Raw genomic sequence first — 25638 nt, forward strand, 5'->3', positions numbered from 1 at the left:
GGGTCTAGCAGACAAGGTATCTAGGAAGATGAAAGAAGATGAGGATTTAAAGGCCGGGATAGGCTAGACTTGGACTGTAGAGGTCGTCTCACTTACCAAGATGAAAGGCAAGGAAATGATTATCTTATTTTTTGGACACATTAATAACATTTAAAGTGTTGAGCTGTATTATATTTTTCCCAAATTGATTTTTCATTTTCTACAGGCATTTCTACTTTCCATCCCACACTGCAGATATGTACTATTGCATAGCATGCTTTATACACACATATCCTGGGAGAGACATTTTATGGTAGCACTGGTGAGATTAGTACCTAAACAGGTACCTTTCCAGCTAATTCCAACATTGGGTTAGCATCTGGCCACTGACAACAGCATTTAGGGATTTTGCATCTTTGGGCCATTTCTCTCTGAGACATAATCAAGACATCAGGATATACACCTAAGGCCACCATAGGTGTCCCCAAACCCCTAAACTTCACATTTGGTAACACAGAACCTAGGAGGGGATTTTTTTAATGTAGCAGCTGTCTTAGTCAGATAGCATTGTAATAAAGCTATCAAAATGCAGAAATGAGGGAGAATGTAAAGGACATCCACTATTTCACAAACTCAGTGTAATCAGGGGTTTTGAAATTGTACATTGACTCAACACCAGAGGCACACAATTTGATACATTTGATTAAAAATGTACTCTTCCAGTTGCTTTCCTTCTGTCTTATAGTAAGTTTCTTTATGCGCAAGACGGGGAAAGTTAAGTTCATGTAGTTTGTTTGCATCTTTTACAAGATAAAACTGCTGACACTGGGCCTTGCTTCTCCATACTAGGAGTCAATCCAGCTAGATTTCCTTCTTTTCTCTTTTCTTTCCTTCACTCTTATAAACCTTCTCTTTACCAAGGAATAGCAAGAGGGGAAGATAAGAGGAATAAGACAGAAAACTTGAAGTGCAGGCCCTACTGTATTAAGGAGTTTTGAGTAATTTTAAGAACCAAGAAATTGAAGCTTATTTCGAGTTGTCTGTGTTCTCTGTAACCATCTTGGTTTCTAAGAGACTGTGGTGAGAACTGGCAAATTAGGAGAAGCAAGATGAAATGCAAAAGCAGATTGACTCTGAGGATGGGCATGATGCCCTAATCTGGGTGAAATTAGGAATTAGATGCTAGAAAGCAAAGCTCAATTATTTTAGCTTCTTGGGGATTAGGGGTGGGGGGGTAGTAGAGTGGGGAATAGAGAAAGAGAGAGAGAGTATATTCAAGCAGGCTTTGGGGTTTTACATAGTTTTGTAGGCCTCTTGCTCAAGGGATTCATAAGGTACAGCTTGTATTATATGACATCCTGCATTCAGTCATTCCCTTCACTTTTTCATAAATAAGAATAGGCTTAGTTTTCTCAAATGTTAACAGGACTTGCATATTTTTTTCTGAAAATAATTTAGGCTTATATCCAAACCAGACAATGCCTGTGTTTTGGTAAACCAAGTCTTAGGATTGATCTTAGAATTTTTTTTCTCCCAGAAATAAAACAATGGGGATCCCAACTTATTTGACTCATAAAAATACTCCTATATAAAGATTTACCAATTAAACAAGAAGGGGGAAATAGTGGAACACATAAGTCCTACAAGTCCTATAATAAAATGTCCAAGCTTCGTGATCTTGTCACTCTGTTCAGACACCAGCTTTCTTCCTGGACTTTCTGCCATTGCTCACTAACATGGACACTGACTATTGCTAAGTTATTCCACTTAGTATTCTCTAAGTAAGTAATGCATATTACTCTTTTATTCATACTGTTTTTACTGCCCTCCATGACCCTTTACACACTAGCCTCTCACCTGAAATACCATCATCTCTGCCCATGAAAATTTCCCCCAAGCAATTGACCAGCTCCCATTCCTTCTTCAGTGATTCCTTCTCCAGCTTCCTTGGGAATTTCCTAGGGCTACCACAGCAAATTACCACAAGCTGGTGGCTCAGATTCATTCTCTTACAGATCTGGAGGCTGGAAGTCCATGGTGGGACCATGCTAACCTCCGAAGGCTCTAGGAAAGAACCCTTTCTTGCCTCTTCCAGCTTCTGTGCCTGTCAACAATCCTTGGTGTTCCTTGGCTTGTAGACACATCACTCCAACCTCTGCCTTCACATGGCCTTCTCCTCTTTGTCTCTGTGTGTCCTTCTCTTCCTCTTGTAAAAAACACCCTCATTGCAATTATCCAGTATGATCTCGTCTAAATCCTTACTTTACTTACATCTACAAGGACCCTATCTCCACACAAGACCACATCCTGGGCTTCCAAGTAGACATGAAATTTGGGGGCAGGGGAGACATTACTCAACCCACTACATTATTCTAAAGTGATCTCTCCCTCCTCTGACCTTTTTGGCTCTTAAAGTTCACCAACATCATGCATTTCATGTTCATCTATGTTGTTATTTATCTCTGGATTGCTGCTATTGCTGCATTGTGTTTTGTGAGGGAACACTTTGAAGAAGAGAATATATACAAGAGTTGGGGGGAACCACTTTAACAAAATTAATTTAAAAAACATTCATGTTTTCATTAGAGTTGTCAGGTTTATGAAATATTTAAACAGTACAATTATTTTTCTTTAAATTTTTCAAAAATTATTCTGCATAAATGAAATTTAGGTCATATTTCATTGGTATGTCAACACTTAGATCACTTTGTATTGATAAAAATAATAGCCAGCAATTACTATATTGCAGAACTCTTATACATCCTTATATGTTATTTAATTCAGATAACTGACACGTGAGATAGATTATTAGTATCATTCCCATTTTCTTCTTGTGGAAACTGAGGCTTAGGAAGATTAACTGGCCAGTAAGTAGTAGAATTAGAATGTGAACCCAGGTCTATCTGATTTTAAAGACTAAACTTTTAATAACTACTCTGTGTAGCCTAATTCACTTAGCTAAAACTAAATAAAAATCTAATGATTTCACTGAGGAGCAAAAAAGTAATTTTAATGATGAGATCTGTAACTGCCAAATATTAAATGCATTGATTTTGAGAAAAAAAATTAGTGGTGAATAAGTTACATTTCTATTTATTGGAAGGTCTTTTGTTCAAACTATCTTTGCCTTTCAGTAATTTAGAGAGCTAATAGTCTTGATTATGGCCTCTTAGGATCATATATACAGGGAAGTAATGAGATGCTGAAGACGTATTCCTCTTAAAAGTCTTTAATGCTGTATCTTTATAAATAAATTAGTATTGATTTAGAACAGTTATTTTAAACAGATGAGATTAAAATAAATATTTAATTTAATTATAGGAATGAATTAGATTCTTTCACATTTTCCCTTACATTGGTTATCAGGCTTTCAGTGTGTGATTAGTGCTCTTAAAGGACCATCAGAAATAATTTCTCTCAGCTAAATTATTCCCCCATCCCAGCACATTATTGGTATGGAGAGCATTTCTGTGAATGAGGTATTATTTATTGAATTTCCCGAAATGTGTATTTTTGAAAGTGTCCTATTCCAGTTCATGGGCAGGGAATGTACTCATACCATCTGTGCTTCCAAATGAGAGTTACAACACTTAGTCATCGCTTTTTGCCACTGCTTAATTATTATCTCACTTTTTTCCCTGTACCTCACCTTTGGGAAACCATCTAGTTGCCAACAAAGCATCCTTTTTATGCTCTGTAATGATTTTAAAAGTAAATTCCAGGTTGTTTATTAAAATGTCACAATCTGTCTACTTCATTCTAGTGCTCTTTCCCTAATGTGCATATTTTGCTAATCTTATAAGTCATATTATTCCATTTAATATGCCTCTTATTTGTTTTAGAGCAGTAAGTATTTCTTAGCATATTGTCAATTACATGAAAAGACTGTTAATGCTGGACATTATGTACAAAATTATTGATACTATAGACAGAAGCTAAGTTGTCTACATATTGTACTAATTGTTAAGTTAAATATAAAGCTATAAATCAGCTATCATGATAAATCAGCTATCGCGATAAAGAAATGAGTAAAGAAAATTGACTTATATTAAAAGAATTCCAATTCAGGTAATTATTTCTTCTTAGTAGGTAATAGGAAAATGGGTCAAATATTGTTTACCTGAGTTTTAGCACTCTTTAATTGCATGTGTTCTGTTTTTTTTTTCTAGTGTGCAGTGTTTCAGTGATGTCAGTGCTATTCTGATTTTTTCACAATCATAATCATATTTTGTAGTTGATATTACATTCAACAAGTAATTCTCCATCTATCTCTGATTGCTTGAAGGTGATGACACAATGACAGGTGATGGAGGAGAGTACCTTAGACCTGAGGATCTAAAAGAACTGGGTGATGACTCTCTACCTAGCAGCCAGTTCCTGGATGGGATGAACTACCTGAGATACAGCTTGGAGGGAGGACGCTCTGACAGGTATTCACATAAAGCTTTCCCTTGGTATCAGAAGTGAGTGCAACACATTTTTATGATAATAATAAAAAAAGGTATACACCATTATTGACACTCGATAGGTATCTCCCTACTCTCAGCAGTTAGCATGTTATCTTACTGCATTCTCTAACAACTTCAAGTGTCCATTTTAAAGGAAACCAAGGCCTAGAGAGATTAAGTAGTTTAGTGGAAGTCAAGCATTGTAAGAATCAGAGCCATGATCAGTAAAGAGCTCTGAACCATTAAAATATGATATTTTTTATCATCTGCAACTTTTTTCTCTAGGCAAATTAAAAGGACAGTTTTGCCTTATGGACACTCTTAATAAATGACAGTTATAAGATCCTCCCAATCTCCTTGGGGTTTTCTGTTAGGGCCATAGTTTCTGTGAACAAAAGTATGTTGTGAAGAGGATTAAAAAGTAACAAATTGAGAAGGAAATGTTGCCTGCAACTGAGTTTTTCATGAAAAAGAATCAGAACAGAATCCCTAAAGAGCCTGGATGCCAAAAGCAATCATAGCAAAATCTGAAGGAGCCCAGATTTTATAGCCAAATCCAAGGAGGTTTATATTATATTCTGAAATATACAATCCGTTTTTTGGTTTATTACTAACTAGCATACCAGGTGTTTATTATTATTTTTTAGGTGTTTGTTATTTTTTGAGGTAAACTGATTAAGAACATTCCATGGTGCCTCATCAAAAGTATGACTGCTAATTTAGGTTAAGCATGTGGTTGTACATATAATGTAATGTCTTTTGCTAATCAATTATCTTAGGTTTATAACTTTAATATTGGCTCTATTCTTGGCTGTATCCAGCACATTTGGAGTGTAAGAAATAAATGCCTTAAAGAGTAGTCAATTCTGAATGGACAGTTAGCAAAAACAAGCTTTTTCTTGGGCCTTTCCCTTGAGTACTAATGCCTCCCTCCTATCTTTTTTTTTTTTAACAATTCAGTGTGCGTGTAATGAGTGCCTTTCTGGGCTGGCTTTGTGGTGGGTGCCAGAGGTACAAACATGACTAATATGTAATTGCTAAATTCAGAATCTACTGGGGTGAGAAAGAGATGAAGCTAGTGGTACCCACAGAGTGCAACTGGAGCTCTGAGCCTCAGGCTTCCTGGAGGGAGTGAGCCCAAACCAAGACAGAATAATAGTGATGATGGTGAAGAAAGGTGGGCAGGGCATTTGAAGCCTTAATAAGGTGAGCAAAGGCTCGTGGTGTGTGAGAGAAACAGAATAGTGCAGTGTGGCTGGAGTGTAAGTATGAAGGAGAGGAGGTCACATTTACATTTTATATGGATCCCTCTGACAGTGATATAGAGGATGAATTTTAGAGGAAAGTTGTCAAAGGGCTAAACTCGGCAGTATCGACCATCTGAGAAATTATTGCGGTAATGTTCGCTGAAGTTACTAGGACACGACTTGAACTCTAACCTGGGTGGTAGCAGTCATGGGGAGAGTTTTAGAAATGAAAAATTTGAGAACATATCTGTGAGGTAAAACTGGCCAGATTTGGCGATGGATTTCATGAGGTGGGTGAAGAAGAGGAAGAAGACTCGATTGGCTCCTTGGCTTCAATGACTTAGGTAGAGAGTGGTCCTTGGGATCAGGGTACAGAAGGAGAAGCCATCTGGTGGGTGAGGGTAGGGGAGATTGTGATGGTGTCAGTGTTCTAGATATTGAATTTTGACACACTGATTGATTTGGGCCTCACAGTCTGAAATTCTTAAAAGGCTTCAAATTTCAATAAAGTGAAATGTTTATGGCTTTGCAAAAATTCATAATAAGCTATGAATAATCATATTACTGTTATCCAAAAATCCTTTTTTTTTTCAGCTTGATTTCTTTTATTAATAATAAGTGCTTGATTTGATCCTTTTGCCTTCTTTGAAAGTACTTAGTACTGAGAAAGATTTAGAACAATACTTTCTATAAGACAGGGGTCAGTGGTTGGAGTATTCTACCTAAACTGAATACTTCTCAGCTTGTAAAGACAGGGGATATGAAACAATGAAGACGTGAGCTGTTGTCCAGGTCCACACTTGCATTTCTAGAACACCAGATGTATTCATGCTCTCCAAGATGGAATTATAGTCAGTATCTAATTTTCATGATTGCAATGCAGTGTTTTATTTATTTTTTAAATTTTGCTTAGACAATTCAATATAAGTTACCTTTTCTCGGTAACCATTTTTTTCCTTTTCATTATTTCTTTATTTGGTGTGCTTTCAATAGTACCATGCCCAGGTAGGTATTACATAGCATGAAAACATGACCTTCCTGGATACATCCACATTTCCCTGCTCCCTGCTTAATGTGTGTGTAGGTGTGTGTGTGTGTGTGTGTGTGTGTGTGTGTGTCTTGGCAGGGGGTGCTTATATTCTAGAATTATGGATTTATTCTCAAATTAGGATTTTTATGTATTAAATTGAATATTCAAGCTAGAAGGGTGAATATTTTACTAGAATCAAAGTCTGTGGTCACAGCTCCACCTTGTGGTTGATAAAACATTAGCATGGCTCCCTCAAAAGGAACCTAATTAGCCTATGTATAGTTGATGATTAAAAAAAAAATGATTCAGATACCTAAAATGTACATGGATGCAGAAGAATAAAAATAGGTAAATTTTAATCACATTGAATAGAAACACAGTCAAGTTGATTCGTTGGATTTTGTGTCCATTTTATTTTAGTATTACTCACAAATTAAGAATACTATTCAAATTCAATGTAAAACACTAAATAACAATGAACCACAAAAGATTCTCCATGTATTAAAGCAGACATATTGAAATTTTTGGATATTCACTTGCTCAGTAGGTTTGAAAACACCGTTAATTGAATGTCTAATAAATACTGCAGCTTCCTAAGATAGTAATTATTATAGTTTTCTGTGGAATTACAGACTTTGATACCACCTAATATGTGTCCAGAAACCAGTTGTATCATGGTGAAAAAAGTATAAATTTAAGATCATACAAAACTTTTGGCCCATCCTTTAGCTAAACAGCAAGTAAAAATTTACACTTTTATGGATATGTGTTATTGCAGATTTATTAACTGAACAGCACCACCTCTGACTTACTGGGAAAAAAATGGCAACTCTGTTGCAAAATATTTGAATTTGCTTGCACTGTTTTAAATCAGGGTAGGCAATTTCTGATCCAGAGACTTGAATTATCCCAGACCTTTGTGCTGGTCATGATTCCTTTAGAGAGAATAATTTCTTTACTCTTGGAATATTCTTCATTTATTTCATTTAAGTAGATTTTATGATGTCATAGAAAAAAATCAGTTAGAACTATAAACATTGATTAAATACCAATTAGCATTTTAGAAGGTAGTAAACAGAGTGAACTAGAATAAAATCAGAGGATAGAGATATTTAGACATACAGTTTCAACTTATTCTCTCTCCCTCTGTCTTTCCAACTTTCCTCACTCACTGTCTGCATCTTCTAATGTGTTTTTCTCCCTACCCCAATCTCCTTTTTGTGGTCAGTCACTTTGTCTCTTTCTTTCCTTTCTTCTCCCCCTGTATTTCTTTCCTGTTGGGGCTCTAGGAAAGACAAAAAATAGCACCAACACCCCTTTGCTCCTCCTGTTTCAAAACCAATTGAAAGATAGACCCAGGTATCAGGTAGATGGATATCAATAATCCACCTTTATTACTGATACATTGATTGCAGGATGTAGCTCTACATTCACAGCCAAATGAGCTCTTTAATACCTCATTCTTAAAGCAGACAGACATCCACCCAGTTATGGTGCCTCCCTGTGAGTGGCCATTGAAACCTGGCTGCCTTTTTTTTCAAAGTTTACACATTTACAGTGGTGGCAGCCACGTCACTGGGTCTTATTTGAGGTACCTTCTTTTTGCCATTCGAGTTGTTCCCATCCAAGCTAAATTTCCATTTCCCCTTTGAGACCTGTGTTTCTACTATTCCAGTGCTGCATTTAAGAGTTAATCTACGTAGTGACGAAGTCTCTACTTGTTGTTATGAGCAGGCATTTTTACTCCTTTACTCCAGTGCCTGTTGGTCCTTCAGTACTGTTCATTCATATGAATCTAGCACTTTTAAATGTGTAAAGTCACCATCTGGATCTTTGAATTTTAAAGCTGAGGATAGAGATTAAGTAATTAACAAATCTGAGCCCAACAGAACTAATGGGGGCAGGTGGTTGAGCCTGTAGACACCATATCATTTCAAGAGGTTGACCTCTCTACTGTTTTCCCTCTCTTGGCTCAATTCAAAACAAAATAAAGGATAATAGTATTTAAGAGCTGTGATCTTAGTGCTGCCTGGTACAAAACAAGTACAGGAGAAAAAAAAAAAAAAGCTCAGTCCATTAATTGAGACAAGCTTTTGCTGAGATTATTAACCCCTTTCCCCAATAATTTAATTGCCTTCCCATCCTCAATTTCAAGGTCACACCAAGGTTAGTCACAGCAGCCTGTTTATGAAGCACACCATCAAAATCTAACTGCACAACTGTAAAAACAGCTATAATATAAGCTGCTTCCAAGTGCCAGGACTAAAACCCCCGTGAATAGGTTTGCTAGGCATTCAGGCTGCTCCTGCCTTGGTTGTGTCAGGAGCCTCAATCTTCCCCAAGAGCTTATGTAACATAAAATAGTATATTGTCAGATTCTATTTAGATTTAATTTTATTATAAACACAGATTAATATAGGTGTAAAAACATAGGATCAATTAAATATTTATTTTATTTTTTGTTGAAGTATATTTAATTATTTATTTATTAGGCCACACCATGTGGCATGTGGGATCTTAGTTCCCCAGCCAGAGATCGAACCCCTGTCCCCTGCATTGGGAGTGTGGTGTTTTAACCACTGGACTGCCAGGGAAGTCCCAGGATCAGACAGTTAAACTTTTTTTGATTCACGTCACTTACCCTCTAATATTCAGCATTTACTTTGGGGGCATAAATCCTACAGCAGAATAGGAGAAGGCCCCAAATTACTATGAATTATCTACCAAGTGATGATTTCCTCAAAAATAATTGAAGTTGGCAATATTGGCACCTCATAAAGATGACAGTATATGGCTTACAAACTTAGGTATATTTGCAAAAGAAAATAGCTTCTACTAATAAATATGCTAACTTGACGTTTAGTCCATAATTCTATAGCGCTTCACTAGCCAAATACCTACTAGCTAAATGTAAATGAAACCTTGCTTCTATCAATATTGTGAAAGTTTGCATATCTCTTTATTTTCCCCTATGGGCTTTGGGCTAATATTTTGATCTTTAATACTTGGACTAACATGTATAAAATATAGTTTATTTCAGTTATCAATCTATTTGTCATTTGATTGTACAAATTGACTAGGAAGGAATGAAATTGCATCTATGCAAATGTCAAGGTTCACCAATGTCATTTGAGTATATAATTCAGAACTTTGAAATTCAGATTTATCAAAAATGTAAAGCATTGATTATCAAGGCCTAAATCCCATTTTGAAGCCAAACCTCAGTTTTGGTCGGTGTCCACTGGCAATTCGTTTTCGTGCTGGCGGATGTGTGTGTTATGTGGGTTGGTCTTGGAAACAGTTTCTTGTGCTCTTGCATCTCATTGCCACAGCAACCAGCACTCTTTGGTGCTTCACTCACCACACACAGGACATTCACAAGGAACAGTGCTATCCTTTGAAATAGCATTGTTGGAAACACCAGGGACAAACAGGAGGAACACCACTTCCGCAGGAAACATGCATCTGGCCACAGTTCATCTCACTCTGTAGCTTCCAGGGGTGTGCACGAACATTCAGTCATTCACAGTTGGAGAAGAGGAAAAAGAGGCGTGGAGGGAAAGGAAAATGAGTGAAAATGAAACCCGTGCTTTCATTTCATTGTCTCCAAGGGCCGTCTTATTCCCCTCCCCCACCCCCTAATATTTTTCTTAGTTGCAGGGAGATTTACATTTAACACAGATTTAAGCAATCTATCCTGGAATTATTTTCTGTGTGAATTTCTTATACTGGCAGTAAGTAAGCTACAGTTGTTGGTTTCAAACATTTCTGGGAAGAAAATGAATCAGATTAGGAGTATCAAATTTTATCTTCTGGATTCCCTTGTGCCCTTGCCATTGAGTGGTAGGAACCAGTCAAAAGATACATTAGTTTAGTTGTTGGACAGAGAGGTACGGCAACACAGAAACCTGTGTTTCCTTCTTCCACGGTTGCGATTTATGTCCCCCTGGAAGTTGCACTGTTAGCTAATAGCACGCTTTTTTCACTCTCCTGCTCGGCTCATCATTTCATCCTCCCAACCCTACTACTGCTGTTGGTATATGACCATGACCTCCTGCCAACCTACCAGCCTTCGATCCTTCAGTTCCGACAGGTCTCACACCCTGAGCCATGCCTCATACCTGAGGGACAGTGCCATGATTGACGACACAGTTGTGATCCCCAGTCACCAGGTATGTGACTTTTTGCCTTCACATTTCTGCTTTCTGGAGAGCTTTTTAGCATTATCTGATGCCGGAAATGTCCAGAGGAAGTTTTTTAATCTAAAAAACATTGTATTAATTCAGTTGATAATCTAGGATAAGGGATTTAAGAGTTTTTCTAAAACATAAAAAATGTTTGCTGCATTTTTCAGTGAGCAGAGTTTTTCTAAAATAACATACTGCTTGTTTCTTCAGCTATACTGGATTCTTCCGTGTGGACATTATATATAGAATTCAATTCCTTTTTAAAATCTCTATTAAAGGAAAATGTAAGGTAGGATGCATTTAAGGTATAAGATGAAAGGTACAGGTTAAAATATGTCTCTCTACATTTAAAATTATTTTCTATTAGAAAAGATGTAGAATTTGTTATGGAATATTTTCATTTTGGATATAATTTTATCAGCTTGGCTGGATATAGGAAGTAGATGAACACCTACTCTTTTCAAAGACAATTACAGAAATGTGATCCTATATCAATAATATAATTTAAATGGGAATGCATTATAAAGATACATTTTAAATACCTTGGTCTTCTATCACATTTTTAAATGAACGTTTTTCCAGGTAATACCACTTTCCTATAATGCCATTTTTTTTAAAGTTCATTATATTTTAATTTAATTGAAGGAACGTCTTTTTATTAAATCCAGTGTTCTTTGTGTTTAGGTGTCAACTCTAGCCAAGGAGGCAGAAAGGAATTCTTATCGTCTAAGCTGGGGCACCGAGAACTTAGACAACGTGGCTCTTTCTTCCAGCCCTATTCATTCAGGGTAAGTAAATCAATATTATGCATCCAGATCAAGAGGTAAAAAGAGATGAGTGAAAATAACAGCTTTGTCCAGTAGCTTTAGCTGATGGCTAGCTTACAGGGGAAGTGACCTTTTTTAAAACTTGTCACTGCTTTATCCACCATGGACTCTATCCACACAAACAAACCAGCAAAAAGTGTTGAATTCAGCATAGAAGAACTGACCGTTGTTTTAAAATAAGTCGTAGAATTGCGTCAAACAGCTTGCTAACTAACCAGAGTATACCAGTGGCCTCCTTACTGTTCACGTTTTTAAGATGACCTTGAAAAGAGGGGCAAGATCATTTGCTTTTTTGAAATTTCTATTTACTAAGATTCACTAGTTTAATAAATGCCTTTGCTTATGTATTAATGCATTTAAAATAATGTTTACAGAAGTGTGAGTCATACAAATGTATAGAGGATTTCACAAGCTGTTTGAAGTAAGGATATTCTAAAAAGGAAAATTTGAATGCAACCAGTCAGGTTCTCAGTTATCTTTTAAAAGTCATCCAGATAATATATATGCCACTACTTAAGAAATGCTGCTTATTTATATTAACTCATGAAAAAGTAGGGCTTTGAGTTAATAATTTTAAACATTCTTAAAGATGTCCTTAAGTTATAAGAATTCAATTATGTGGAATATAAATTCCTTAAGGAGTTTTAAATTGTAAACTCTTCATGATTGCTTTTTTCCTTACATTTTAATGGTGCCAATTTGTATAGTAATTTCATAATTACATATAAACTTTTAAGATGTTTTTATTTAATCACTTTAAATCCCTGCTCATATTTTATCTAACTAACTATAATATTTTGATTTAAATTATTATCCCAAACTCCTTTTCCATAATCCCCAGAACTATTTTTAGTAGATCCTTTCTTGTTCTGATTATTCTAAAATATTCTCCTTTCAGGAAAGCATTCTAAGATATTGTAATTAAAAGTGTTGTACTTCTTAGCCTGATCTGTTAAAGTTTCGGAGAATGAATGTAAAATTAGTTATTGAAAATAATCACAATACTCTTCTTTGTTAAATAAGTAAAAGCTAGTTCTTGATACAGGTGTTATTCAAGGGAATAAAAATCAATTAAACCTCATCCAAATTTACTTACATATTTTTAAGTATAAAATAATTAAAATCTGACAGCTATAAATTATTCAAAAAACATAACATTGCATTCTGCTACTAAGTTTTTCAACAGTGATGAGAAGAAAAAAAAAAGAAAGTTGGACCTAGAGTGTTGATGGAGAATCTAGAAACCATAATCTAGTATTTGAAGCCCATACCCAGCCTACAAAGTGACAAGATTATTTTAAGCAAAATGTAATTAACTATTAGTAACCGACTTTATAAAAGAGTCAACATGTTATGGTGATATTTCAATTTCCAAAATAATTTACTTTAAAAAATGAATTTCTTAAAGAAGTCTTAACTACTGAAGGGCAGTAAAATACTCAGATGAAGTACATCAATATACATACCAATAGTATAAAACTAGATACATGTATAAGTAATTAGAATTGATTACTTATGATGAAACAAGAATATCCAGTGGCTAAAGTTTAATCACTCATTAAAATAAGGATCTTTAAAATCTTGATCTCTAATAAATCAGTTTTTCTGTGAACTTCACACCTGATCACTGATGCTAATCCTCAACGCTGGCTGTACATTGGTATCACCTGGGAGATTTAAAAAATACTGATGCCTAGGCCCCAACTCAAATCAGTTACATCACAGTCTCTGTCACTGGGGCCTTGGCACTGGTATTTTCTACAAGTACCAATGGAACAGATATATATGTTTTATACAAACTGTTAGAAAGGAACAAAATTGCCTAGTAAAAGTTTGACTTTAAGGGTGACTTAGGTAATGAACATATGACTAATTACTTCAAATACTTTTTATCCTTTCCATTTACTTAAGTATTCGTTCTTCACACAATTTTGAATTCTACAATGTATCAAACCTTGTGCCAGGCACTAAGGAAAATAGATGAGTAAAACCTAGCCACTACCTTTAAGAAACACACCTATGTGTTGTTATTGGAACTTGGAAGACAATCTCTGGAAGAGAGATAACATGATGGTTAAGAGTGTGTTTGGAATCAGATCAATCAGAATGCAGATCCTGGCCCTGACACTCAATATGTGACACTGGGCAAGTTGTATAAAATATATAAGTTTCAGTTTACTTACCTATAAGATGAATGTTATTTTATGAATTCCATAGTGGAGCTTTAAGGATTAGATGCTTCTTAAGTAGTTAGTATTTTGCCTAGAAAGAATAAGTACTCAATAGATTATAGCCATTAGTATTTATACAATCCCCATACACATTTTCCACATCTTTAACAAATTCCAAATCAGTGAAACAAAATGTATTCTGAATCCTCTAAATGACAATAACCAGTGTGGTACAGTTCATAATGGCAGTGTTTGACTTATTATTTTTAATCAGGTAATCCATCATAAAGTTGTGTCTCTACTATAGTATTTGAATGAACACAGTGCAAAAGATGACTCTAATAGGATGAGTAGTTACCACTGAAAACTCAATGATCCTGAGGGTGATGGTATTTGAAAGCTACCATGATATGAATGTATATGAATAACATTCATAATATATCATGTAACAATGACATGTAATTTTATTCATTATACACCAGATTCCTGAGTAATAGTTTTTATATAGTTTTCAAGGAACTGAGTTTCTCTTTAATTAATTGGGTGAATTCCTAAGCCACTTCAAAATCTGCCCAAAATGTAAGAAAAAAATAATTTTTGATAGAAGGGATAATAAAGTTAGCTTTTATATGCATATGCCACTAATTTGATGTATAATGTTCTATTAGATTAGATAAAGGGATTTTAGATTAATGGAAGACACAGCTTCTACCAATAAGCACTATTAGTGATTTTCTTTTACTTCTGTTTCCGATGACTAATGCCTGTCACTATAGGAGAATAGGTATCAGTGATTAAAAAATCTGTTCTGACCAAGAGATACAGCCAATAGCTAGCAAAAGAAAGGCTGACAGTAATATTTTTGTTGTTGTTCTTGAAGAAGTTGCCTTACTGATTCACACTCTAACCAACAATTATTATTTCTAGTATCCCAGTCATAATCACATCCAACACAAGGTTGGACAAGATTGAATTTGAATTTAATCTTCCCTATTTCATAAGTGCATAATGAATCAACAGATATAAGGCACAAGTTCCTAGTGAGAGCTAGTTTTGTGACTCATTTGAAATATTATTTAGAAAGTCTTTCTTTTTATACTTTTTAAATAACAGCCAAGTGCCAACAAATAAATGTCAATTCATGATGTTATACTATAAGATATGGTAACTAAAAGTCAATAAGAAAGTAATCTGTTAAAGGACTTCTTTTTCATAAAAACATGTTGAAGATGGCTCTGCTGTGAACCTAAAACTACTCTAAACAATATAGTCTATTTAAAAAAAAAAAAGTAAAGATGTTAGCTCAAATAGTGGAAGGTGATATTTGAAACTCAAGGAAGTTAAAGCTGTTTCTCATTTGACAACGTTAATATTTATCTAAGTACAAATAGTGGTTAATTTAGCTGTTAGTGTATTTCAAACACTCCTTTTTTTTAAAGATACATGAAGGTAAATTCTTCTGGATGAAGAAAATTATTTTATAAGTAGCAAAACAACTGTTTTGTAAGGCTGGGTTTCTGGTCCAAAGGATATGTATATCCATTTGTATATCATCAGGTGTTGAAAACCCAAGTGAACTCTGTGAAAAACGTATGGAGTGTTTTGAGGAAGAGCAGACTCAGGTAGAAGAGGAGTGAAAGGCAGGACTTTAAAGTGGGATTCAACAATATGACCAGCAAGGAAGACAGCAATCCCCAAAACAGGGAGTGAAAGTCTTGAAAAAAGCACTAAGATTTTGTTTGCATAGTTTTTGTTACTTACTAGTAGGTAATTAATGTTACCTACTCTGCCTTACAGTTTATGCTATTGTGTGTCATTGGAGCTATTTTTTAAATTGTGCCTTTTCTGTTTGCATTTCTTCTGTAAGAGCCCAAAATGTCATTACCATTATTTTCAAAGTATTAAAAGTATGAAAGAAAAGCTTGGAGGCAAAACTATGTCCATCAAATCGAAAACTTTGTAACTCTCATTATAATGCCCTTTGATGCTTTGTAGCTTCTTGGACATTTAGATTTTAAGTGCCCACGTAAGCCAGAGTTGAAGAAGGCTACAAATCCATGTCCAGTGATTTTATAATATCCCAGTTCCCTAACCTGGGAGTTGTTACATAGCCCCCGTACCTGGCTCTTCTCTCAGCATTTGCATAGAGCTGTATCTCATTTGTATTTCCATCTTTTTTTCAATGAATACGGTATTGGTATATAAATAATATATCTCAGTTGAAAGTCACTTCTGATTTCCTTCTTTATATTTCACGTTATCCATTCCTTCTCTGTGCTAAAGTATCTATTCTGTTGCAGCCGCACCTCTCCATGTCTTGATCGTGACAACAGCAGGTGAACTTCTGCATAATTCTTTCTCTGAACATGTTGCCTCTTCCTCTCCTCCTTTTGTCATTTCCTTCTGCATATACCCTGCCTCAGGATGCTTTAGTGTGACCATACCTAGCCAGAGAGAGAGAGAGAGAGAGAGAGAGCAAGGATGATGTATTTTCTCCAAATCATGGCCATATGGTAAAGAGAAAGTGGGTATTTCTTATTTTGTTGGAAATTAGGTGAGGTTGTACCAAAATGAATGTAGACCTAAAGTGAGAGCCTGTCTTGGTCATGGGTCTCCATATCTCAGCTTCTTTTGTGAGAACAAGTGCTACATAGAGCTGAAAAATGCTATTCCAGCACTTATGCAAATTGGTTGAGCTATTTTCAAGTTATAGTAAAGGTTATGATTTTAAGTGTCACTTAGCAGAGTTTTTTTTTTAAACTATATTCTAGGTGAACCAAGGGCTAAAAGTTTATTAATAGTGCATTTGCTTGCTAGTACTACTTTAAATGCAGCCTTTTGATATTTTACAAATTGTGCTATAGAATGATTCCAGTGTTCTAAAGATATCCATTATTCTATTTCATTTTAATAAAGTTATTTTCAAAGGTTCTTATCAAACTGCTGATTATTGTATTTTATTTTACAGTCATCCATCATGGTGCTAAAGATTGTCTACAAATAAAACAGTTTTCAATTTTGAAAAATTTACATCCATTCTTTTACTTTTTTCTGAAATACACACTAAATATTATGTCTCTATGGATGAACATAGTGAGTGATAAATACTTTTTTGGTGATTTTTTTTCTTTTTTGTGCATTACGTGGGCCTCTCACTGTTGTGACCTCTCCCGTTGCGGAGCACAGGCTCCGGACGTGCAGGCTCAGCGGCCATGGCTCGTGGGCCCAGCCGCTCCGTGGCATGCGGGATCTTCCCGGACCGGGGCACGAACCCACTTCCCCCGCATCAGCAGGAGGACTCCCAACTACTGCGCCACCAGGGAAGCCCTTTTTTGGTGATTTTAACAAGTTTGAGGCACTTTTTTCAAAGCTGTTTTTCATCACTTTTTCAGTTCATGGAATTTCAAAGATTGGGAAGGAATTAAGGAAATTATAGAGGAGAAAGAGCTCATCATATGGTTTTCTCATAGTACCCCAGAAATCAGATTTAATTTAAGGCCCTCTTGCTATGTATATGTGGATCACTGAAGCACCCTGATGACATTTTTCCCCCTATTTTCAATCAATAACTAACTATGAATGCTGCAGTGTCCTCCCCGTCCCCACCCCATGGTCCTGGATGAATTAAAAGTAAACCTAAGGATTCATAACTTTTGGGGTGGAGGATATAGTCCTCAAAATTGCAGAATCATTGTTTTCTGCTGCCTCCTCTGAAGCATGTACCTGTCTAGCTAATCAACTACATATTCCTAGGCAAGTCATCTGCATAATAATGGTGGATTGCTTTTGCTTTTATTCCTTTTAAATTGTGATAACATCATATCTCACAATTTAGAAAACTTCAATAAGAGTTTCTACTTTGCATGATTGTTGAATTTCATTTGGAGAGTAAGATATACAATTAAAACCAAGTATGTTATGTGATGTTTTCTGTCTGTACAGTCTGAAGTCAATGTTTAGTGCAGTATGTGTATACATTTTCTGCAAAACTGCTCCTTGACTGTTTTAACCATACAGCAAAAATAGTGTATATTTCTTGCAGGAGTAGCAGTTTATTTTCCAAATAAGAATGCTTCCAGAACATCTGAAATGGAATATTACAATAGGTTGCCTAACCTAGTTAGAATTTTAACACCAGTAGGCCACATTAGAGTTTAAGAATTTAATGTCTCTCATGTTATGGATGAGAAAACTGAAACCTAAATGTGTTAAGTGACTTGCCCGAGGTTACAGCAATAATTCAAGACAGGGATAGATCTCTTGGTAGATCAGAGTTGTATCTAGGAAACAGCATGGTACTTGCTGCATTATCTTGTGCTCTGTGATAATAGTATTTTTATATCTTCTTTGAAAAGTACAGTTCATAAACCAATGAAAACTCCATATTAAACTGCTTTAGCAAAGTTCCAGGCTCATTGTAGGTATTTAATAAATGTTAGTTTCTCTGTTTATTTTTTAGGTATTATATTATACTATAATTTTTAAGACATTCAAAATATATAAAATCATACGGTGCCAGGAAAGGAAAATGATGGGAACAAGCATTTATTGAATTCTATATGCTTTACCCATATATGATTTAATCCTCACTCTGCCCTTAAGTGGTGGTATGATTATCCTTCATTGACAGAAGAGGCTTTAGTCAGTGCTCACAAACAGTGGAGCTGAGCTTTAATCCATATATGATACCTCTGTGCATACTTAATTACATGTTTTTACTTCAACTCCTTTCATCTCCAACTGTTTATAGGCATTATCTTGTCCCATTTTTAATCTGAAAATATGAGAAAATCATATTTACTTAATCAAACCTAGTATGTGAACTGATTCATCTCATGATTCCCTCATTTCCAACTTTTCACTTTTTCCTATGGTACCAAAAAAAGTAAATGATCTTTTATAATCTGCTTTTTGAAATTTTTTTTTTATAAATTTATTTATTTATGGCTGCTTTGGGTCTTCGTTGCTGCGCCAGGGCTTTCTCTAGTTGTGGCGAGCAGGGGCTACTCTTCGTAGTGGTGCATGGGCTTCTCATTGTGGTGGCTTCTCTTGTCGAGGAGCATGGGCTCTAGGCACGTGGGCTTCAGTAATTGTGGCACACGGGCTCAGTAGTTGTGGCTCACGGGCTCTGGAGCGCAGGCTCAGTAGTTGTGGCGCACGAGCTTAGTTGCTTCACGGCATGTGGGGTCTTCCCAGACCAGGGCTCGAACCTGTGTCCCCTGCATTGGCAGGCAGATTCTTAACCACTGTACCACCAGGGACGTCCCTTGAAATTGTTTTATACATCACAAAATAACTACCCACTAATTCTACTGCCTATCCAAATAGTGACACCTTTTGATTCTGATTTTTTTAAATGAAAATGCTCAAATGCTAAACCAATTTTATATTACAAACTATTGGGATTAATGATTAGCATGTTGACTTTTATCTAAAAGATTTTTCATCAGCACTAGATATAAACTTGAATCATTATTTCTCTTATTCCCTCTTATTTGAAGAAAAGACTTCTTTTGGTATAGAGTTCTACATAGTCAGCTTTTTAATTAGCTGTTTATTCTGCAGTTACATTATTTGAGTCTGATTGGCTTAGGGTGTTTTCTTGCTAAATTTGTAAACATTTTTATTCATTTTTACTATCAGTATTTAGCTCTTTCATGACTTCCAATGCTTTTGTTTCTTTCTTGATATCCTTCTGATTTATTTTCCTCTCCATCTCCCTCCCTCCCTCCCCACCCCTTTCTTTGTCCCTTTCTTTCTCTCTCTGTCTCTCTCATCAAATAATTCCCTCAATAGAGCTTGTTGCTTTTTGTTACTCTGTTGCATTTCCTTTAGTTATTTGATAAAGACACAAAAACTTGTTTTCATTGGAAATTTAATTTTTCTTTTCTCTGAATTATGCACATTGGCACCTAAATTTTTCCAATTTGCTTTGTGTTCCAGTGCAGTACTTAAATATAATTTTCCAGATCTGTGATGACACCAAGACACATACAGTTAAATTTATCTGCTTGCAGCTCCGGTCTTTAAGTTCTTTTATTTTCCAATCTTTGGTCTTTCTTCATCCTCTATCAAGGGAAATAAATATATTGGGTCTCTCATTTTGGAGCAGGAAAATACCTATAGAGGAATATTTAACATTGAGGTCGGTCCTTCTCAACTGTTTTGCTATTTTATGAGCTGAAATATCTGAGTGTAGTAATTTGAATGAGGTCTGACTGGATTGTTTGTCCAGGGACCAGAGAATTAAATAGCCTTCTACTTTAGGTTTCTTCTCAATTAGAAATAAATATATACAGCTTCTCACAACTTACCATTTTCACTCTTCCATTCATTCACTGTTCAGCAATTGTTTATTAACTACCTACTATGTGCTCTATTTACATTGTGCTAGGCACTGGGGGGACACAGGAAGAAATATGGAGAACAAGGTCACTGCCATTGTGGCACTGATATGGCTTCTATATATGGTTTAATTCATTTCTCATTGACCAGGAAAGAACTGATTCTGAGTAAGTGAAACCATCATGTGACATTTGGGGCTTAGGCTGTGAGTATGTTGGCAGCAGCAACTATGTCTTTACTTTCTGTATTCTCACTCAGTTCCTAGCAGGGCACCTGGCACTTACTAGGAGGGTGACAAATTGTTGCATGAAAAGGGGTGTAGAAATTATGGAGTAAATGAGAACAAAAGAGAATTTTCAAAAGATCAGTCAATGACACAAAATCAGAGAAAGTAATCAAACATATAGTTACTTTAACATTGTTACAGCCAAGAACATAGCTACTTCAATTCATTCCTTAGAGCAGTGGTCTCTAACGTTTTTGGCACCAGGGACCAGTTTCATGGAAGACAGTTTTTCCACAGACAGTGGTCAGGGGGATGGTTTTGGGATGATTCAAGTGCATTACATTTATTGTGCCCTTTATTTCTATTATTATTACATTGTAATATATAATGAAATAATTATTACAACTCACCATAATGCTGACAGGAGGCGGAGCTCAGGCAGTAATGTGAGCGATGGGGAGCAGCTGTAAATACAGATGAAGCTTCACTCATTTGCCCGCCACTCACCTCCTGCTGTGTGGCCTGGTTCCTAACAAGCCATGGACAGATACCAGTTCATGGTCCGGGGGTTGGGGACCCCTGCCTTAGAGAATACACCCCTAGAAGATGTTCTAAATAGAGATGTTATATAGGCCCTAAGCCATCACTGGAATAAACATAGTGGAAATATAACAGCATGTAACATGAATTGGGAAATTCCCTAAATGCCTTCAAATGGTACAAATAGTATTGAAGCTTGATAATATCAAGCAGATGTACTATAGTTCCTTACTAGTTTGAGTCCCTGTTCTTCACCAGTGCTGCTAGTATTCAAAAGATGAAACAAAATCAGAGAAAGTAGAGAAAGTCAGAAATGTAGCAATGAGTTTGGAACAGCACTGGTTGAAACTTAAGTCACTTTTTTCTAGTTTTTATAAAGATCAACATAAATATCATAGTCAAAAGAAAATAGTAAAATGGAAAAGAAACCTTCATAGTCGTCTAGAAGCATTACCAGTTCTCTCATTCTTTTGAGCAATAGTGCATTTTAAAAGGCAAGTAGAAAATAATTTTTTGAGAATTCCTACTTAGTGGGCGGCCTGGCGGTGGGCAGGGCACAAGGGCCGAGGCTGTGGTTTTGTCCCAGGCTCACCTGGCTGAGGGTCGTGAGAAGGCCCGGAGGCGAACTTGACGAGGAGCCCCGCAGTCCAAGCCCCGGTGAAGATCAACCCTGCTACAGCCGGCCAGGAGCCGGCTCTCTGTGAAAATGGCAGGGCCGGAGCTGCTGCTCGACTCCAACATCTGCCTCTGGGTGGTCCTGCCCATCGTTATCATCACCTTCTTCATGGGCATGATTTGCCACTACATGTCCATCCTGCTGCAGAGTGACAAGAAGCTCACCCAGGAACAAGTCTCCGACAGTCAAGTCCTAATTTGAAGCAGAGTCCTCAGGGAAAACGGAAAAACATTCCCAAACAGTCTTTCCTGACATGAAAATATTACTTCAACAACCCAGAGGATGGGTTTTTTCAAAAAACTAAAAGGAATGTTGTGCCTCCTTCTCCTATGACTGATCCCACTATGCTCACCAACATGATGAAAGGCAATGTCACAAATGTCCTCCCTATGATTCTTATTGGTGGATGGATCAACATGACATTTTCAGGCTTTGTCGTAACCAAGGTCCTGTTTCCACTGACCCTCTGTTTTAAGCCTATGCTACAGCAAGAAATTGAACTACTCACATTAGATGCCTCCTGGGTGAGTTCTGCGTCCTGGTATTTCCTCAATGTCTTTGGGCTTTGGAGCATTTACTCTATGATTTTGGGCCAAGATAATGCTGCTGACCAATCACGGATAATGCAGGAACAGATGACTGGAGCAGCCATGGCCATGCCCACGCCCACAGACACCAATAAAGCTTTTAAGACAGAGTGGGGAGCTTTGGAGCTGACGGACCACCAGTGGGCACTAGATGGTGTCAGAAAGGAGCTCATAGCCAAAGACCTCCACTTCGAATACATGTTCAAAAAGGAATTACAGACTTCTATTTTTCTGAAGATGAAGCAGGAGTCAGCTGTGTCAGGAACTCGGAGTAGCGCTTAACCTTGTAACTTTTGTTTTGAGCTGGAGCCTCTCAGAATAAAAAGGGGGATACATGAGCCGGCGGGTGTGCAGCAAGGATTGTTCTTGTCTGAGCCGGGTTCCCCTTTATGTTTGAAACCAGAGGAAACATTAGGAGTGTGTGCTGGGTGACTTGCCCAGAAACAGCTATTTTTGAAATATTTTAAATTTTCCTTCTGGTGACTCTAGTAATATAAGTAAGAGAGAGGGGGGAACTCAAGCTAGTGATAATATATAAAACTTAACAAAAATTCAGAAATTTCAGGAGAAGTGTTGTCAGTTAAACCTAATTATTATGTACAGTCATTCTGAATTCTAAACCACAGTAAACTCCTGTTTTCTTGGGATCAAAAAAAAAAAAGCCAACATTTTCTCATTGTGACTTGATAAAGACCGGAAATATCCACACTTCAGGATTTAACTGTTGATTATACTGTCCAGTTTGTGCCCCCTACTAAAAACTTAGAGGACTGGGTATGAATTGGTAGGTCTAGACCGGCTCCTGCATATGGGAAGAAGTGTGTCGCCTTTTCTCATGGTCTCATCCTGCACAACCTGCTTCAGACAGGCAGTCTGGGCTCCTTCACATCCATTTGTATTACTAGCAACAGGGTTTCTGTTTAATAGCATGCTCAATGAGTTGTGTTCTGCTATAAAGAGGACGCTAAGGTATTTTTCCTTCACTTACCTAAAAATAACATAAATGTATTGTGTTTCTATCCCATAACTTACTTTGATGAAACACCTTTGAAATGTTTTACATGTTGTCATGGATGCAATATCTAGGTGTGATGAATCTGGTATAGTTCTGTGCTGGTTAAGCTATCAGTAGATCCATAATACACCTATATGGTGCTTTCCTCTTTCTGTTTTGGTATAAAAAGCTTGCAAATGCAAGGAAAATTGGGAAAGACAGTAATGTTATTTGTGTAAGGGTGTGCACACTGTGTGTGTCTTTGTGTATATGTGTATGACCATCAGATTGCCTGGTTTAATTTTTGCTCCTTGACAAAGTGCGTGCTTCCAAGTCTTTAATGAGTGTTACACTAACATAGCGAGAAAAACTCAAACTAAGCTGCAGAAACAGCCCAAAGGAAACAACTTCAAAGTTAAGACAAGCCCTTTCTCTTGGTACACTTAAAATAAACAAACCAAGTCACCTTGGATCATTATTTCCCTATTTACAAGTAATTAGCTTGGCAAAAAAGGAGCAAAAATAATAGAGATGCCTTTACATTTCTAAATTACTACGTATGACTTTCCATATTCAATTTATTATAATTTGGGGAAAATCATGATGCACAGATATCCTCCATTAGCATGAGCCCAGGTTTTCCCACTTCAAAGCCCAGACTAGAGGGTATTTATAATCTTTGTTTCCTATCTACCCCTTCAGTTAGAATGGTATAGCAGAGAGATTTCTACCTAAGAAGTGAAAAAGTGCATTTTAACCAGTAAATTGGTTCTATCCAAAACACTTGATTATTTTGCTTTTCCTCTTTTTTTTTTTTTTTTTTTTTTTTAGAATGTATTGAGTTAAAAACCTGCATCTTGGGTAAGACGATGTTGGAGCAGGATGCGTGTACATGGGTTTGATCTTGGGAGAAGGCCTGTGAATTTTTTTAAGTCATAGAATTATACTAAAATGATCTGGACAATATGTAATTTTTAAAAGTCAAGTTGAGTTTACTTAGAAAAGTTGCAATTTAGTCTTTCCCCTCTGCTATATCCTTATATTGTTTCAAAATATGGATTTTTCAGGACACACATAGAAGGAAGCAAAAGTATTTGCATTTATAACAAAAGGAAACTCATCAATATTCTTTATGTAATTTCACTCTACTTTCTAAGTCAATTGGATATATTTTTAATTTACAATTTATATTTAATATTACCATTATCAAAAAATTAGAACTCTTCTTTAGTTACAGATCAAAAAATACAAAAATTAAAACAACAACCAAATTAAAATAAAGGCATTGGTATAAAGTAAAATAACTTTTAAGGGCAAATTTTTGGCCACCATGCATATAAATAAAAAAGAGATGTTTTAAGAACAGAGCATTATGGAAAAAAAATAACTTGACAAAGCTTGTTTATCTGCTATTGATATTTCTAAACACATCTAATCTTCTATTTTAATTTTTAGTTTCCTGGTTAGTTTTATGGTGGATGCCCGAGGTGGTGCTATGCGAGGATGCAGACACAATGGGCTCCGCATCATCATTCCGCCTCGGAAATGTACTGCCCCAACACGAGTCACCTGCCGACTGGTCAAACGCCATAGACTGGCGACAATGCCTCCAATGGTGGAAGGAGAAGGCCTGGCCAGTCGCCTGATTGAAGTCGGACCTTCGGGTGCTCAGTTCCTTGGGTAAGGGTTTCTGATAAACCTCCCACTTAGTCACCGATGAGCTTGTGTCCTCCACATGAAATCACTAGGATGGAATGGAAAAAGGTACGTCAAAACATTTTGAAAGAAGATTGGCCTCTATTAAATTTTTTTAAGAATTAGAAGTAATGCCTCAATGCTTGACTCCACTTAAATGCCTTTTATTTTAAGGCATTAATGGGTTAAACATTCAGGTTAACTATTACTCTTTCTCTTTGAATGTGATAGTAGATGCTAGATTCCCAATATGAATAATCATGTTTTGGTCAATGGTAGGTATTCTTTTAATCTGAGATTTAAGTGGTGAAGTCATAGAGAAAAAAATACAGTTGGCCCTTGAACAATGCAGGGGTTAGAGATGCTGACCCTCCACGCAGTCGAAACTTTGCATACACCTTAGAGTCGGCTTGTGTGGTCCTGTAATATTTACTATTGAAAAAAATCAGGGCATAAGTGGACCTGCCTAGTCATTCAAGGGTCAACTGTACTAGTCTATTCCAAATATAAAGTCTTGTATAGTTACAAAACAGAATCATTATCTTCACTTTGGAGAGCAGTATTCTTTATAGAACATCCAAAAATTTAGTCTATGTGATTTGTCTTTTCTGTTGTCAAAATTGCTACCTTGAGTCTTATAATTATACTGGCATTTTATTTAGGCATAGTGTTCATTAAGAGGACCA

General features: G+C 36.3%; 1 protein-coding gene and 1 pseudogene across 26 annotated transcripts in view; both read left to right on the forward strand.

Moving 5' to 3' along the window:
• Nucleotides 1-25638, forward strand: part of ANK2 (ankyrin 2) — a 720153-nt gene that overhangs the window by 645152 nt on the left and 49363 nt on the right. For 20 of the 25 annotated variants that reach the window (XM_081237049.1, XM_081237043.1, XM_081237038.1 and 17 more), the window contains 4 exons: nt 4265-4409; nt 10774-10876; nt 11576-11679; nt 24713-24937. In XM_081237049.1, coding sequence (XP_081093175.1) covers nt 4265-4409; nt 10774-10876; nt 11576-11679; nt 24713-24937 — 577 coding nt within the window. The remainder of the gene's footprint in view (nt 1-4264; nt 4410-10773; nt 10877-11575; nt 11680-24712; nt 24938-25638) is intronic. The other 5 variants (XM_081237044.1, XM_081237046.1, XM_081237033.1 and 2 more) reach the window with 1 other exon arrangement.
• On the forward strand, nt 21681-22545 carry LOC308620126 (ER membrane protein complex subunit 3-like; annotated as a pseudogene). Its single transcript has one exon. The product of its transcript is annotated as an ER membrane protein complex subunit 3-like (transcript).

This window comes from Mesoplodon bidens (genome assembly GCF_964165515.1).
Source record: "Mesoplodon bidens genome assembly, chromosome: 1".
NCBI classification, from domain to species: domain Eukaryota; kingdom Metazoa; phylum Chordata; class Mammalia; order Artiodactyla; family Ziphiidae; genus Mesoplodon; species Mesoplodon bidens.